This window comes from Colletotrichum destructivum, chromosome 9 (assembly GCF_034447905.1).
Source record: "Colletotrichum destructivum chromosome 9, complete sequence".
Lineage (NCBI taxonomy): Eukaryota > Fungi > Ascomycota > Sordariomycetes > Glomerellales > Glomerellaceae > Colletotrichum > Colletotrichum destructivum.
Genome location: NC_085904.1, coordinates 168,667 through 182,224, shown reverse-complemented (window position 1 = coordinate 182,224; position 13,558 = coordinate 168,667). Strand labels below are relative to the sequence as shown.

The 13,558-nt window shown below is 56.6% G+C and overlaps 6 protein-coding genes across 6 annotated transcripts; 5 read left to right on the top strand and 1 right to left on the bottom strand.

The window, feature by feature from the left end:
• Nucleotides 1-691: 691 nt before the first annotated feature.
• On the top strand, nt 692-1,998 carry CDEST_13143 (uncharacterized protein; the record flags this gene model as incomplete). Its single annotated transcript, XM_062929299.1, has 2 exons — nt 692-1,694; nt 1,784-1,998. The coding sequence occupies 2 exons, from the start codon at nt 692-694 to the stop codon at nt 1,996-1,998; spliced, it is 1,218 nt and encodes a 405-aa protein (XP_062785350.1).
• Nucleotides 1,999-2,707: 709 nt separating this feature from the next.
• Nucleotides 2,708-6,291, top strand: CDEST_13142 (Putative Zinc finger, RING-type, von Willebrand factor, type A, TRIAD supradomain-containing protein). Its single transcript, XM_062929298.1, has one exon. The coding sequence runs from the start codon at nt 2,956-2,958 to the stop codon at nt 6,214-6,216; it is 3,261 nt and encodes a 1,086-aa protein (XP_062785349.1). The 5' UTR covers nt 2,708-2,955; the 3' UTR covers nt 6,217-6,291.
• Nucleotides 6,292-6,637: 346 nt separating this feature from the next.
• CDEST_13141 (uncharacterized protein) lies at nt 6,638-9,212 on the top strand. The gene is made up of 2 exons (XM_062929297.1): nt 6,638-7,539; nt 7,627-9,212. The coding sequence occupies exons 1-2, from the start codon at nt 6,738-6,740 to the stop codon at nt 8,940-8,942; spliced, it is 2,118 nt and encodes a 705-aa protein (XP_062785348.1). The 5' UTR covers nt 6,638-6,737; the 3' UTR covers nt 8,943-9,212.
• A 312-nt stretch (nt 9,213-9,524) lies between these two features.
• Nucleotides 9,525-10,212, top strand: CDEST_13140 (Putative ricin B-like lectin). Its single transcript, XM_062929296.1, has one exon. It carries the CDS (start codon nt 9,634-9,636, stop codon nt 10,141-10,143), a length of 510 nt encoding a protein of 169 aa, XP_062785347.1. The 5' UTR covers nt 9,525-9,633; the 3' UTR covers nt 10,144-10,212.
• Nucleotides 10,213-10,395: 183 nt separating this feature from the next.
• CDEST_13139 (Putative LysM domain-containing protein) lies at nt 10,396-11,369 on the bottom strand (the record flags this gene model as incomplete). Its single annotated transcript, XM_062929295.1, has 3 exons — nt 10,396-10,563; nt 10,616-11,038; nt 11,169-11,369. 3 exons carry the CDS (start codon nt 11,367-11,369, stop codon nt 10,396-10,398), a joined length of 792 nt encoding a protein of 263 aa, XP_062785346.1.
• A 1,185-nt stretch (nt 11,370-12,554) lies between these two features.
• On the top strand, nt 12,555-13,382 carry CDEST_13138 (uncharacterized protein; the record flags this gene model as incomplete). The annotated part of the gene is made up of 3 exons (XM_062929294.1): nt 12,555-12,573; nt 12,755-13,221; nt 13,287-13,382. The coding sequence occupies 3 exons, from the start codon at nt 12,555-12,557 to the stop codon at nt 13,380-13,382; spliced, it is 582 nt and encodes a 193-aa protein (XP_062785345.1).
• Between the last annotated feature and the right edge of the window lie 176 nt (nt 13,383-13,558).

Sequence of the window (13,558 nt, the reverse complement as noted above, 5' to 3'; positions counted from 1 at the left end):
ATATTTCTCAGATTCGTTATCGATACAACAAGGCGAACGACGTCCATTGGAAGGGCCAGCATCATCAAGTAGTGACATTTTCCACCCGTGAAAAGCCACGCCAATCCCTCCCAGGCAGCAAAATTATTGCCACAAAGGTACAGCCTCGCACCCACGACGCCACAACCGTAGCCAGTTCTCTCTCATCGTACAGTTGATGCATCATTTCAACCCCTCTACTTGAGTCTCGATTCTCCCCGTGCTCCACAAAACTACAATCTCATTCCAACCTGTGGCGTTCGTCCGGCGTCGTTCATAGTGCGTAGGCCGACCGTGGTTCGACCTGAACTGCCTCACCATCGTGGTAAACTCATCCATCGCCAAATCCTGTTCTCAAGAGTCACTTAGCAACATGCAGACACGCTCATGGCCACTTGATAGAACTCTTATTTATAGCGACGAACTGCCCAGTTATGAAGTTTATCTAGTCTTGATCTCAATCTACAGGCGTTTGCATATCTACATTCTTTTGATGGTCAATCTCGTTCAGGAAAATTCGCTTTTCTTTCGTTTCTGCGCTGGAACTGAATGCACCATCGAAGCTCGCCTGGAATCGACTGGCCCTCACCGAGCTCGTCCACGCCCCTTTCACAAGCACCCGAGTCGCCTCGCGCCGAGGTTGTAACCCCAAAACCGAAGGATCTACGCCTCAATGCTCCCCACCATTCGGCGTCTCCTACCCCTCGCGCTGGCCGCCCTGTTGTCCCACGCCGGCTTAAGCAACTTTGTCAGCGCAAACTCCGTCTCGGCCAGAATGGACAGCACCACGGCCGTCGGAACAAACCCCATCGTTGACCCCAAGGTTGAGTACTTGGGCCTCCAAAAGGCCAACAACAGCTGCTCGCACCGCGACCTGGGCTTCACCGGCGCCATCGCGGGCAAGTGGTACGCCGTCTGGGGCGACGTGCTCTGGTGCGACGCGGGCGTGACGGACCCCGAGAGGGACACGCCCGGGTTCCACGGCATGGTCCGCGACGCCGTGTCGGCGACGACGGGCGACCCGCTGCTGGTGCACGACCTGAACCTGGGGGATAATCAGCGGCAGCGACAGTTCATCCCGTTCAACGCCTCTTGGGGCGAGAAGTTCGATACCGGGTTTGGGGGCACAAGTCTGGTTGAGACCGATGCTGCTACGGGGACCGGCGCCGTCTTCTACTTGGTTGTAAGTCTTATCCATCTGCCGCGTTCATCAACCGTCCACGTCGTGAGTGGTCTGGCTAATGGCCCCAAGAACCAAAACGCGGCAGGCCTCGTCGGAGCCGGCATCGCCAGGGTCGACGTCATCGACGGCACGCCAACTGTGACCCGTCGGCACGGCGAAAGAGGCTACTGGTGGCCCGCTGACAGCAGTCCGCGGTACGGCGACATAGCGGCGTTCCGCGACCCACGGTCCGACTATATCTACGCCTGGGGCGGCCCGCCGACGACCATCGCCCGCAGCGACTGGGTGCAGAGCAGCTACGTGTACATGGTACGCGTCAAGGCGCACGAGGCCTTTGACCTGTCTCGGTACGAGTACTGGTGGGGCCGGCAGCGCGGGTGGAGGACGGAACGGCTGACGGTCTTCACGGCCGAGACGGCCGCCCTGTGGGGCACCGGGCAGGGGCAGGTAGTGTGGAACGAGTTCTACCGCTGCTATATCTTTGTCCATCTGGGTCCGTGTTTTTTTCTTCTTCTAAATATTTTGGGGAAACCTCTTTGTTTTTTCACTCTGCGCCGTTTGAGCTGACTTCGGTGTGTTCAGGTATCGGCGGCGGTACGGTGTTTCTGCGGACGGCTCCAGCCCCCGAGGGCCCCTGGACGCCGGACGTTAAGATCTTCGAGGCGGCGCCGATTAACGGCGGGCTGGTGTACGCCGGAGTCGCTCACCCGTACCTCGACGAGACCGGAAGGACGCTGGTAATCTCCTTCACCAACAACAACAGGATCCAGGTGATCAAGGCGACATTTTCCCAGTGAGATGGATGGGTGAGTCACTCGATCTGACCTTGTTCACTCGACACGCTACATGGTTCGAATGTCTGAGATATCTATATATGGAGAGAGGGTTACAAGCAGCATCGGTTCCTGCTGAGGACCTGAGAAGAAAAGAGTCATCTCGGTGTGAGAGCTGTGGGGGGGGGGGGGGGTTAAGCTTAATAGCTCGTCTCGTGCAATCCACGGTTCAACCGACCTCAATCTCAGCTGACTGATTTGTGCTAGCCCGGGACGTTTTTTCTTGGAGCTAACAACTGAACAATCTCCTCCACGATGTGGCTGGACAGTTGTCTGTCAGCACTAACACTCAATGAGCGAACCAACCCCCTGGATCTAGTGTGACTGATTGATTGATTGTTGCGAGTGTTGGTGATGATGTTTCCCAATCACCATCCATCAAATAAGAACCACGGCAGTCAACAGTCGTCGCGAGTGAAGCCAGTCCTCACGTGCAATACTTCTTATGTACCTACCGAGCAATTTTTATGTAGTTATTCTCATGCTGATTGGAAAAGGATACTCAAACCAATCGCCGAGTTTGGCACACGGCGAGTGACACAGACTCTTTTACTTCATCGGCAGCGCCTTCGGGCGGCGGCGTGAGTCAACCTTCCCCATTTGGCCTCACTCGGTTGGGGTATAAGTAAGTAGGAAAGAGCCGCCCTCCTGCCTTTCCAATTGCACCTCTTAGCCCACCTCCTTCCTCTCGTCCTTCTTTTTTCACGATCCCAGGGCGCCTGCCTCCTTGATTTCTGTATTGGTGGCGGCGACCTTTTCGTCCCAGTGCCATCTTCTTCCCATTCCTCTTCCACTTACACCCCCTCTTCCTCATCCTCTCTCCGTCACTTACGATCTACTATATCCATCGGGTCCCTCTACAACCACGTCGACTTCCACAACACGACAACACTTAAAACATCAAACTCAACCACTCCCATCATGGCAACCGACGAGGTCTTCGACCTGCTGTTTTTGACAGACGCCACCGCCTCCATGCGCAGCTATCTACAGGCCCTGAACCAGTCTCTCCCCGAAATCATCCGCATATCCTCCCTCACAGACGCCTTCTCCCGTGTAGGAGTCATGGCTTACCGTGATTATTCCACCGACAGTCTGACGGAGTGGTCTGGCTGGCACGCGGCTTCTGCTCGGGAAGCCAACGAGAACCCTGACTCCATCACGCAGGCCAAGCTGCTGGATATGGCCAGCAAGATTCGGGCAGAATCCGGCTGGAGAAACATCGATTGGCCCGAGGCTGCAAAGTCGGGCCTCGCCCATGCCTACAGCGTCATGCGTCAAGAGGCCACCACCATCATCATCCTCTACGCCGACGCCCCTCCCCATCTCCCGGGTACGGACACTAAGAACAGACGGAGGGAGATTGACCACCTTTCCAACCCAGACACTTTCAATGGCTGTGGGTCCCTATTCACCGACTGGGTTTCTGGTGCCAAGACCCTCCGCGACGGTCAGAAGAAGGCCAGGGTCTTTCCACTCATCCAAGGTGCCATCGCCGATACCGTCGCTCCCTTCACCTATCTAGCCCACGTCACGGGCGGCACCTGCTTCCAGCTGGCCAATGCTCATCCCGACATATCCACGGCCGACGCCATTTCCCAGTTGACTACCGCCATCCTCCTCACCTGGATGGGCGTTGCGAAGCAGGGCGCCTCCGTCTCCGGACAACGCCGTTTTGCCCGCGTTTGCCAATACCGAAATTCCCAGGACCTGGAACAGCTCAAGAGCGAGGAGGATAGAGCTGCCGAGGTCTTCTTTCCAGTTGATCGCCATGTCGAAGGCCCGGCCAATGCCAATATTACTTATGGACACTTTACCCTCGATGAGCTGCCCGAGGCTATTGAGCCTCGCAAGACTCTACTCCTTGACTTCTCCAGACGCTATCGTGTCGACGAGGGATACCGCACTCTGGTTGCAAGCCAGCTCCAGTCCATCATCGAAGCCGACGTAGCCACGGTTGCCGTCAACCCTGTCTTCGGCAGCCTCTGGCGAGCGGTCTGCAACGATCGAGACAACCCTGTCCGAGAACAGCTAATTTCTTCATTCGGTTACCATGTCGATCGGATAAAAGACCTGAACAAAATGGCACAAATGAAGCTTTGGCTCGAGGAGTCATATGATTATGCCGCTGAGGTCTTGGAAATTATCGGGACGGTAGCCGAAATCCAGAGGTTTCCGTGCGTCTTCATGGACCCCACAGCATCGTTCGAGGCCACCGACGGCGACGTCAGCGAAGAGGGCGAAGAAGCCACCGGGCCTGGCTCTACGACATTCACTCGCGAAGAACTTCTGGAAATCGGCCGATCCTGCGACTACCGTGTTCTTCGACGTCTTGGAAAGGTGCTGACGCGCTTGACCTACGTTAACTCGGAGAAAGAATTGCCGGTGCACATCAAGGCGGCCGCGGTTGACCAAGTCACGAGAATCCCGGTGGCTCTGGCGAACCCAGAGCATCAGCGCAAGTTTTGGAAGATTCTTTTGCACCTTGTTCTACCTGGGACAATGTTGGCAGCCCGTCCTGCCGCACTCCTTGCCGCACTCGCCCTTCGAATGGGTATCCAGCCACTCCGAGATGCCGCCGACCAAGAGCTCCTTGCCTTCACCGACAAATGGAACAACCTCGACATCCCCGAAACGTGGAATGCCAGCTGCCTCTCGCTCCTTCTCGATGCTGACGAGGATTTTGAACGACGGGTCGCCAAGGGCGTGACGCAGCGCCCAGATCTCGAGACTCGCATCCTGCTAGAGGGAGATTGCCGCCTTTTCAAGACTCTAGTCGACTACAAGCTCCTTGAGCTGAACCTGAACACCACCCTTCAGGCCAAGATTGGGTGGTGTCCTGAAAAGTCAAAGGTGGCCGTTGGTCCTGTTGCGGTCTGCATGGGCTGCAAGTTCCCACGTTCGGTCACCATCATGGGCAAAGATGGCATCTGCGGCCTTTGCCCTCAGCATGACCAGTGCAAGTGTTCCGTTTGCAAACCAGCGGGTGACGCGGATCTTCGTCTCTGCAACAACGTCAGCTACGATGACACGGAGAACACCGAGGCTACCTGGGTCGAATGCTTTACCCCGTCTTGCCGCGCTCAGTATGTCGTTTACAACCCAGAGACACTCAACGTCCGCGCCAAGTGCTACTACTGCCGACACGAAAACTCGCCCGGGGCTGAAAGCAAGACAGCTCCTTGTGTCGAGTGCACCCAGTGTTTGAACCGCATCATCTATCCGGAATCGTATCGCTCGTCAGACTTCGATGTCTCGACCTTCAAGTGTTACGCCTGTGCGACGAATCGAGTCACGGTAGTCAACCACGAGACTTCTGCCAAGGGGTTGAGCAACGAGAACGGAGACGCATGGCTGCTACGCAACGAAGGTTCTGCGATCAAGGAACCTTTCAATGGACGGTCTCTCTTCCACACCATTTCCCAGGTCCCCGAGTCTCAACGATCAGCGCTCGCAACCGACGTTGAGGTCATTCCGTCCGCCCAGCAGCAGCAGCCGATCAAGCTCACCGTTCGCGGGAAGCCGGTGCACAACCCTGCCGACATTGTCGAGTGTCTCAGTGGTTGGGTACATTCCCGACGGACCGAGTCTGGCGTCTGCAGCCTCTGTTTCTCCAATGTCAAAAAGACGGATCTCCGTCGGGCTTGCGGCCGCAAAGACTGTCATCAGCAAGTTTGTAGCGGCTGCTCAAAGGACTGGTACGGCCTTAACACTCGAGGAACACTGATCAACGCTGCGGCCCTATGTTGCCCCTTCTGTCGGCGCCGGCCGATCGCCAAGACCGTTTCACCCTTCGGCGTGTCTCACATCGGCGACCTCAACACGGCAGTGGCGGACACGGAGTGGATCTACGGATGGTGCCAGGACTGTGGGTTCGCTCAGAGATACGCTGAAAGAGTGTGCGCAGCTGGAGCCCCCGAGGTCTCGGGATGGTCTTGCGATGGGTGTAAGAAGGGCGGCAAGATGCAGGTTCGAAACTGTCCTGGTTGCGGAACGCCGACGGAGAAGACGGGAGGCTGCGACCATATTACTTGCACGGTCCCCGGATGCTCTGCCCATTGGTGCTTCTCCTGCGGGAAGAACGTCGGGCTCAGCGACATTTACGCGCACATGAGCAGCGCCCACGGCGGCTACTGGGACACAGGGGGCGACGAAGAGGACGACGGATACGAGAACGAATAAGACGAAGGTGGCGAGATGTACGACGAGTATCAGTAGCTTCGCAGCAGGATTCGGGACAACGACAGAGTAGAGTAGTAGTCTAATAATCACTGTTTCCTTTGGTGACAAGAGCCCTTCCAGCCCTGTGATGTTTTTGATTACAATATGCGTGAAGTTGAAAAGAGGACATATCTGGAATGAAGTACTGGAACCTTTGTTTCTAAGGTAACACGACACAGAAGTAAAAGCAGCAGTTCTTGCAATCCACCGTAGTGTGCGTGATGCTCCCATGGCTTCGGTTTGACGTGACGAAATGATTGTGGAAGGGATCATCTGGCTCGGCGCATCATTCACGCGAGTGTGAGGTTTTAGAGGGAGGGAGAGATACCCCGCAGTCCGACGCCTTTCTCCCGCAAGCAATCCTGGAGAGTCAAGACAAACGGCCAAAACAAAACATTACGCCTGACAAACTAGAGTACTGCCGAGTGAGGAGACCTTCAATTTTTTTGGTCATTTGTTTCAATCCGCGCCCGCAACTTCCAATGCCTCCGTTACCCGGCTTCTCTGACAATCCGTTCCGCTCCCGCGCCGACCTGGTCCGGGCGGCGGCGGCGCTGCTCCGGCCGCTGGAGCGGTACAAGTCCCCAGGAAAGGCGCGGATCAGGCTCGCGACCGGCACCGCGGCCGGCTTTGACGAGGTCTCGGCGCAGCTGGAGGGGTTCGCGCGGCCGTTGTGGGTTGTTGCTGACCTGTTCCGCGAGGAGGGCGGGGTACGGGTCGCCAACGGCAACGACGACTCTTTGGATCTAGGCTCCTGGGCGCGAGGGGTTGTGGCCGGGACGAACCCCGAGTGTGAGGAGTACTGGGGGGACGTTGGAGATGTTGATCAGCGGATGGTGGAGATGGAGTCCATCGCGTTCGCCCTGCTCGTTGCGCCGGGAGAGTTCCTCTCGGCGTGTGACGAGGCGGCGAAGGGCAGGTTAAGGGAGTGGCTGGGGCGCATCAACGAGAGGGTGATGCCGCAGAGCAACTGGCTCTGGTTCCGGGTGCTCGTGAACCTCGCCTCGGTCAGGGCTCTCGGGGTGGCGATGGGGGACGTGAGGGCGTCCATGGACCGCGATTTCGACGTCCTGGACTCGTTCTATCTCGGGGAAGGGTGGTCGAGCGACGGGCTCTGGGGCGACGAGAGGAAGCAGGCGGATTACTACTCGGGGAGCTTCTCGATCCAGTTCGCGCAGCTGCTGTACGTGCGGTTCGCCGTCGGGGACGAGGAGAGGGTCGAGAGGTACCGACAGCAGGCGAGGGAGTTTGCCTCGGGGTTCTGGAGGTACTTTGACGTGGATGGTGAGTTTTGTCTTTGGCGACATGTCAACATTCTTTTTGTCGATCGATCAATCGAATTTTCATTTTGCTGACGAGGAGGTAAACAAGGCGCGGCAATTCCGTTCGGTAGGAGCTTGACGTATCGCTTCGCGTTTGCGGCCTTCTGGGCCGCCGCGGCGACGGCGGGCGTCGACCTCCCGCCTCCGGTCGACGACATCGGTGTCGTCAAGGGGTTCCTGCTCCGGCACCTCCGGTGGTGGGCGAGGCACCCCGACATGTTCAACACGGACGGGACGCTGAACATCGGGTTCGCGTACCCCAACATGTACCTGAGCGAGGACTACAACTCGCCGCAGTCGGTGTACTGGTGCTTGAAGAGCTTCGTCGTGTTGGGACTGGCGGAGGACCACCCGTTCTGGGCGAGCGAGGAGGCAGCCCACCCCCTCGATGGCGGGGGTTCGTCTCCATCAACACTGGAGAGGGTCAGTGTGGTCTGGCCGCCGAGGCAGGTCCTCTGCAACGCCCCCGAGCACCACTTCCTCCTCTCGGCGGGCCAGATGACGAGGAAGAACTTCAAGGCGCGGGAGGCCAAGTACGGCAAGTTCGCGTACTCGTCCGCCTTTGCCTTCAGCGTCCCGACGGGACCGCTGCTGTCGCAGATGGCGCCGGACAGCACCCTGGTTGCCAGCGTCGACGGGGGCGATACCTGGAGCGTCAGGTGGGAGCCGACGGGCGTGAGGGTCGAGACGGTGGAGGTCCGGGGGCGACGGGGTGGAGGGTTCCAGGAGGTGCCGGTGTTAGTCAGCATCTGGAGGCCGTGGAGGTGGCTCGACCTGCGGGTCGAGACGGCCTTGGTTCCCGTCTCGGAGGAGTTTCCCGGGTGGCATGTTCGCGTTCACAGAGTCAAATGGGATCCTGAAAGGGGGCTTCTCGACGGGGTTATGGGTACGCAACTCGTGGATGGGGGATTCGCCCTCAACTCGCAGACCTCGAAGGGAAACTTTCTCCCGAAGACGGATGTGCTGGAGACGGATGGGCAGTGTTTTACCGAGAGCGACAACGGTTGCCTCGTTCTGTCCGAGGCCGGCGCGAGCGGGATAGCCGACGTTGTCGTCGAGGGAGGGGATCCGCGAGGAGGAGATGTCGATAGCGGCGCGTGGGTGCTGAGGCCGGATCCCAACACGAACCTCGTGTCGCAGAGGACATTCATCCCCGCGCTAAACCACCAGTTCAGTCTTGATCAGACGGGGGCGGCCGGGGAAAAGAAGGTGGACTCGTTGTGGATGGCGTCTGGGGTTTTTGCTGTTAGTGCCGCGGCTGGGCTCGGTGTTGACGAGGTGAAGGCCATGTGGGAGAAGAAGCCTCGGGTCGAGATCATCGCGGGGGCGGTTTCGGGGCCGGGATTCCGCGTCGTTGGGTCCTGATGTGCGATGAAGAGAAGGGGCATAGGGGAAGCTGTTGGTGGTGAGTTTGCTGGGTAGGTAGTAGTAGTAGCCTGGATGTATTTTTTAAGTAGGTGGTTTCTTGATTGCCAAGATGAATACCCAAAAGGTATAGTTGCTAGGGCTTGTATCTACGCAAAGAGAGGTTCGTCAATAATAGGTGGGAGGACGAATACTGTGATTGGAGTGAGCAGGGTGAGCAGGGTGAGCAGGGTGAGTATTGCTAGGTAGATAATCGATGTTAGCAGCGCGTCCTTTTTTCTCTCTTTTTTTAATAGGATTAAGAGACAAACAGCCAATGAACATCATTCAGCTTGTATCGAAATATGTTCATCTTGAAATAGAGGAAGTGTCTCTCTTACTTACAAAAGGTCTACAGCAATTGGGTAGGACAAGTAGCTTATTCCCAATCGGGGCGCAAGTCACTGGCGCTAAGTAGCCACTGGTTGCAGCTGTCGCATTGTGTTGCATACGTCATACCCTTCTAGGTACTACCCAGCCGAGATCTTTCAGGGCAAGCTATCACGGCCAAGTCACGACCAAGTCCATCAAAAACCAGGGGGGAAAAGCGTCGTTAGCGTTACATTCTCTTCCGCTTTGAGGTCTCGGCCAGTCGTTGCTGGTTTTCTCTACCTTGCACAACACACTCAAGACTTCACTTCACCACCTTATCATGGCTACCGAAATGCCGCGCGAAAATCCAGAGGCCGACCGCACGTCTGCCCTCGCCACCACTGCCACCGCTTCCGCACCAAGCAAACATCCAGAGAACAAACACCTGGGCGACGTCCCATGGCCTGGAAAGACATTCTTCATCATCGAGAAGCAGACCGGCAAGGCCATCACCCTCGTCGAAGGGCAGCCCGTGCTCCTTGACCTCACCAGCACCCGCGATGCCGGCACCGCCTGGCTCTGCGTCGAGAAGCAAGGCTACTTCGGCTTCCAGAATCCAAAGTCGGGAAAATTCCTCGGTCACGGCAGCAAGACCGCCGTCGGGGCGTGGGCGCTGGAGCTGAACGAGTGGGAGCTGTGGACGCCGAGGCAGCACCCGGAGGGGGGCTACCAGCTGCTTTCGCCCCTGTGGGCGCACACTCTCATGGTGCTTTGCGTTGCGGAGGACAGGATCGGGTTGTGTCGACGGACTCATGGTACGACGTTGTGGGAGTTCATTTCAATAGACTAAGGTCCCGCCTCCCTTGATAAGTCCTTGCTTGGGGTCATCAATACTAGGAATACCATAAGAAGATCTCCCGCATTGCTCAAAAATCCAATGATTTCACGAAACCCAACACGTACGGATGTGTAACTCGTTTGTTTTGTTGACTAACAACCTGAATCATGCGGTCCTCCATCCTTCCGACTCCGACCCCGACCCGCATATGGGGAAGGCTTCCTCTAGTCCACCGAGAAATCATGTACAAAAAAGAGAAGATAATTATGACCCGGAAATTCTAGTGGCCCACATGTTTTGACAGGTGGCGCCCACGCCCGTGTTCCACTTGACAAAGTTGGCGAGGGTGATGCCGTTGTAGCTGATGATCTGGCCGCACGTGTTGCCCTCGGACACGTAGTGGAACTTTCTGCAGCTGGTCACCATCCTGGGCTGCGTGGGTTGGGGCGTGGTCACGCCGTTGCCGGGGGGCCGTGGTGGTGACCGGAGGCTTCGTCGTCGTGGTGGGCGGCGTCGCGGCGCCCCCGATGACGCCGACGCACCCGTTCACCTCGGCCCACATGCCGGTGCATTCAGCCCCGACGTTGGGATTCCGCTTGACGAAGTCGGCGAGACTGATGTTCTCGTCGCCGAGGACCTTGCTGCAAGTGACTCCCGACGCGACAAAGTAGAACTTGTTGCAGTTGGACACCATGCCGGGTTGGATGGGCGTAGGAGTGGCCACGCCATTCCCAGGGGTCGTTGTGGTGGTCGCGGCCCTGGTGGTGGTGGTAGTGGTTGTCAACGTCGTGGGCACGCTGGGAGCGGTAGTGGAAGGGGGCGCGGGCGCGGGCGCCGCTCCCCAGTTTTGCTCGATGCAGTACGAGTTGCCTGTGGTGAAGGTACAGGAGGTGGACAAGACGGGGTTCTGTTGGGAATGAGTGTTAATAGCAATAATTCAAGTAACAATGATATCCCCAGATAGTACAGCTTAGGTAGGTTGATCGACACAATCCTATCAACGATTCATGATGCTAGGTTCGAAAGAGTAGACTTACGTATGAGACAAGCTGAGCCTGAGTAATCCCATAGGTGGCAGTCACACGCTCGCAGGTATCGGATGCGCCGGTGACAAACCACCAGGTGCAGTCCTTGATGGTGTTTGGAATTGCGGTCGAATGTGGTGGCTCGGTCCACTCAGCGACGGCGCCAAGGCACAAGAGTTGCGCAACAACGCTTGACTGGAGCATGAACTTCATCTTGAGAACGGGGGAGTACGCCGTTTGGAACAAATTTGCTTGGTCAGGTCTACTTGATCGTCACGTCGATGACATAGGAGAGCACAATGGAGGTGAGATAGATCCATCCCCACGACATACATATAAATATACAACAGTCATGATAGTAAGCTGATTCTGATTTATCATTCTTAACCAAAAGTCCCTAAAGTCTGGACTCCCATGCAAGGCTCAATCCAGCGAACCTGACATGGTTGCGGTACATCATGTGAGGCTCGTACCGCTTAGAGTTAGATGAACCCGATCAAGACTGCAATTTCCGACTGCGTCACTGACCAGGGCACGATGCTGGCTTTCAGCTCCGCAACAGCATGAGGTTTCTGTATCTAGTCAGTAAGCATGGTCTTCGGAGCCACAAGTTCTTGATAGTCGATCTTCAGGATTCTCGCATACATGCATATATTGGTGGCGACTTCAGAGCAGCCGCGGGTGAACCCGAGGCGAGAGCAGGCTGGAAAGATCTTTTGTCCGATGCGCTACATCGTTAGCACCGCCAAGATAAGCTATTCTGTCAAACATGCGAGGGGAATGCCTGCGGTTGCATTAGGCCTCCTCTGCTAAGAGACAAGGATTCACGCTTGTAGCCGACGAACCCATCGAACGTGATGAATACTGGAGCCTCCAAGGGACGTAGTGTGTAGCAATATCAGACATGACTGAGAGAATCCCATTGTTCCAACTGAGACGGGCCATGAATGCGCGGTAAGCTTGCAAAATAGGATGAATCTCATACATAGCAAGTGGGCTCGAATGAAAGTAGTCTGGATCTCCCATTCCCAATTTTAAGATCACGAAACGGCATTTTCGTCCCAGTCAAGACCAAGGTGTTTTAAAATTGGACAGGTTATGAACATGAAGCTAAAGAATGTCGTGAAAAGTAAAGAGAAACAATTTCGCACGGAAGAAATAGCTCTTTTTTGCTAGATGGTAGAAAGCATAACATGATCCAAGGCCAGAAAAAAGCTGCCCTAATCCGACTGATGTGATCCAGCTTAGGGAGTCTGGTCAAAGTCTCTCATTGGGTGAAGACAGTACCAGAGCCCAACCCGCAAGTACTGCGAGCAGCTTTCTCTGAGCTGGACACGACAAGACTAACGTCAAGTCTTCAGTTCAGACCGCGAGTTTCCAAACCGTACCGCTGACGATATGATTTCAGCCCAAGAACGTAAGTGAAAGCCCCCCTATCTGTTCCCCCCCCCATCTATTTATTCCACGCTGATAGACGAGACAGCTCTCGACTCTTGCGTCCCGCCACATAACCTGGCTCCAGAACGTCGGCGCCGGCCGCTCGGACATGTCCACGATCCTCGAGGGCATCCTGAACAACGAGCTCAGCCTGCACTAAGCGCGCTGGCAGCACGTCAACGCCCAGGGCGGGCCGATGCTCGAGCTGGCCTACTGGATCGGGGACACGCCCGGCGTCGCGACGGGCGCCGAGCTGGACCGGTTCTGGGACAACTCGGAGGGCAACGCGGAGCGCGTTGTCGTGTTCCACTTCCACGTCAACGAGAACACCAACTGGGTCGCGCACGTCGACGGGCGCACGCGCGTCGGGATCCAGTCGGTGCAGTTGTTCCACGGCTACGACGCGGACGCCCAGCCCGGCCAGGCCTGGCGCGTGAAGAACACGGCGTCGACGCGGGACGGGTTCGGGTGTCCCGACGAGGAGCTGTGGTATGTTGGGACCGGGACGACGCAGCCGAGTAACCAGTTGCCGGCCGACCAGACCTTCTTCGAGAGGTTTCAGCGTTGGAGCAGGATGTTGTTCGATGATGGCTATCTCGCCACGCGGGGGTTGAACCTGATCCTGACGGTGAGTTTTCTGCTCCTGATTGCCTTGTTTCTTTGATGATGAAAGCCTAATATGATCGTTCCTAGGGTGGCGCCACGGTCAACAACGGTGGGAACCAGGATATCGATCCCAACAACGCGGGAATGCTCCTGCGCGGCGGAATACGTCACCCGGCATGGTGAGTCGTCACGCAAACCGTCAATTTCCTGATTGACGGATCTCAATACGATTTCACCCCTCGAGACCCCTTTGCGTGACAGCCGAGCACCATGGGAGCTGGCTTGAAATGAATGGCGAAGGGGAAGACGAAAAACCTTAAAGAGACTCGTAACTTTATTTTTTACTCTTCATATTCACT